This window comes from Crocuta crocuta, unplaced genomic scaffold (assembly GCF_008692635.1).
Source record: "Crocuta crocuta isolate KB4526 unplaced genomic scaffold, BGI_CrCroc_1.0 scaffold1133, whole genome shotgun sequence".
Classification (NCBI taxonomy): domain Eukaryota; kingdom Metazoa; phylum Chordata; class Mammalia; order Carnivora; family Hyaenidae; genus Crocuta; species Crocuta crocuta.
In genome coordinates this window covers 583,730-586,074 of record NW_027530366.1, presented here as the reverse complement: position 1 = coordinate 586,074, position 2,345 = coordinate 583,730, and the positions used below count along the sequence as shown (strand labels likewise).

The following is a 2,345-nucleotide window of genomic DNA, read 5'->3' as shown; positions in this document are numbered from 1 at the left end:
TAAGCATGAAAAGGGGAATATAATAAATTTTCTAAATGCTTTAAAAGAACTCTCTCCCATCCTCACTCTGTCTCCACTTCTAGGCTTAAATATTGTGGACACTTGCCAAGTTTGGTCCAAAAAATAAGGTCATCACTATGAATTAATAAGCATCACAAAAATGACTGAATTTTCCATCTGCTACATGGCAGGATCCTGTAGTTAAATAAGTGTTGGTTTTCTAGAATGGTAAGAAACCTTAGAAGTTGTAGAGTTTGCCTTAGTCTTTTTCAGGTGCAAGAAATAAAGATGAGGCAAAGGGACTTTCCCCAAATCTCATAAGTTCATGACAGAGTGGGGACTATACCAAGCTGATTCTTGATTGAAGGCTATTTCCACAATACCATGATACTTCAAGTCAAATTTTAAAATGTGCTTGATTTGCAGCTTTGTTTAAACTTTGGGCTAAAAAAGTGAGCATTATGCAACCTAAAATAGCAAAAAGTTTTGGTGAACTCACATTATTAGATTATAGCTGACTAGAAATGAAATACAATAACAATGCTGCCATCAAAGCATATTATGGACAGATTATTAAAAGCAAGTGTAATGATGACCATCTTCAGGTTCCCTAGGATTTTTTTTAAGAATCACAGTGCTGCTGTTACATATAATAGTGTCACTAAAATTAATTTCCAGAGGAATTTTTGAAACTAAACTAAATTACTAAGAAAATTACTTTCCTGCAGAGAAAGAACAAGCGTCTGGAAGAGGAACAAAAGAGGTTTAATGGCTCTTTTTTAAAAAAATTATTTCATTCCCCCCAAAAATTTGCTGAGCATTAACTTCACAAGTTGAATATTATAGATGAAGAAAGGAAAGATGTAGAAATCCACCTAGTTTTGGAATCATGGATTGAGTTTTGGAAGATTGTTTGATCTTGTAATCTTTTTCACTGGCCCTTTCTTGGCATTTACTATCTTCTGATTGGTTGGATTACATCTTCCTGTTTTCACATGATTCTCTTTCATTCTATGAAGTTGATCCATCTGTTGCCTTTTAGAAACTTGGTGTGAGCCAGAGATCTGAGACATTTCAGCTAGGTATGTACGGCATTCATCACTGGTCTTGTGGTAAGCCTTCGACTCTTGTTCCAATCTAAGTGCACAATTTTTCACTTGAATTTCAAGACTCCTTTTTTCTTTTTCTAACTGCTTAAGTAATGCATTTAAGGATTCCACTGACATTCGCTCATAGACACGAATAGAAGATAGTCTATCTGAAGGATTTCCACGGAGTTTTTCCATTTTCTCTTTGAGAGTAACAATTTGCTTTTCTAGATGATCATTCAGTTCAAGTTGGGCTTCATAACGTGTTTTCCATTCACCACCTTCATTGTCAGTATTGAGTTTGGCTTCTAGGTCCACTATCTCCTGTCTTAATTCAAGTATCGAGAGCTGTACTAAGTCTCTCATATGTATTTCTTCCATTAACTCCAGTTTAAGGCAGTCAATGTCCATACTTTCGAAGTTATCATCTCTTCCGTCCCCCATGGTGTGAGATCGGAGACCTCCCACACCCTTCCCCTCAGAACAGTTTATAGCAGAAGACCTGAAGGGACGCCCAGAAGCTGGGGAGAAGAAAGTGTTGTTATGAGCTGTTGCCATGGTGAGTTGACTCCTAGAATTCTTAGTTGACAGTCTTCTCCCCCAGCACTTTGAATATGTCATAACACCACCTGCTTATCTCCATTGTTTCTGACGAGAAATCAGCTGTTAATCTCATTGTGGTTCCTTTGTATATCATATGTAATTTTCCTCTTGCTGTTTTCATATTTTTCTCTTTGGCTTTGACTTTCAACAGTTTGACAATGATCTTTCTAGCTATAAATACCTTTCAATTTGTTCTACTCAGAATTCATTGAATGTGGATGTAGATTAGATACAGATAGTTAACTTGGATGTGTGGATTAATGTTTTTCATCACATTTGCGAAGCTTTCACTCATTTTTTCTCCTTTTCTCTTCTGGAACTCCCATTATGCATATATGGTGTGTTTGGTGGTATCTCACACGCCTTCAAGTTTCTTCAGTTTTCTTAATGCTTTTTACATTTTGTTCTTTTGACTGGATAATGTCTATTGATCTAACTTTGAGTTTGCTTATTCTTCTATCAGCTTAAATCTGCTATTGAGCTCCTTGAGTGAATTTTTCATTTCAGTTGTTGTACATTTTAACTCTAGAATTTTTATTCCTTTCTTTTTATAATTCATATCTCATTATTTTTAAAAAATATTTATTTATTTATTGAGAGAGAGAGGGAGGGACAGAGTGAGAGGGAGAGAGAAAATCTCAAGCAGCTGACAGC

General features: G+C 35.7%; 1 protein-coding gene across 1 annotated transcript; it reads right to left on the bottom strand.

Annotated features, from left to right (window-relative positions):
- Positions 1-809: 809 nt before the first annotated feature.
- LOC144233300 (coiled-coil domain-containing protein 169-like) lies at positions 810-1,567 on the bottom strand. Its single transcript, XM_077766141.1, has one exon. The coding sequence runs from the start codon at positions 1,530-1,532 to the stop codon at positions 888-890; it is 645 nt and encodes a 214-aa protein (XP_077622267.1). The 5' UTR covers positions 1,533-1,567; the 3' UTR covers positions 810-887.
- Between the last annotated feature and the right edge of the window lie 778 nt (positions 1,568-2,345).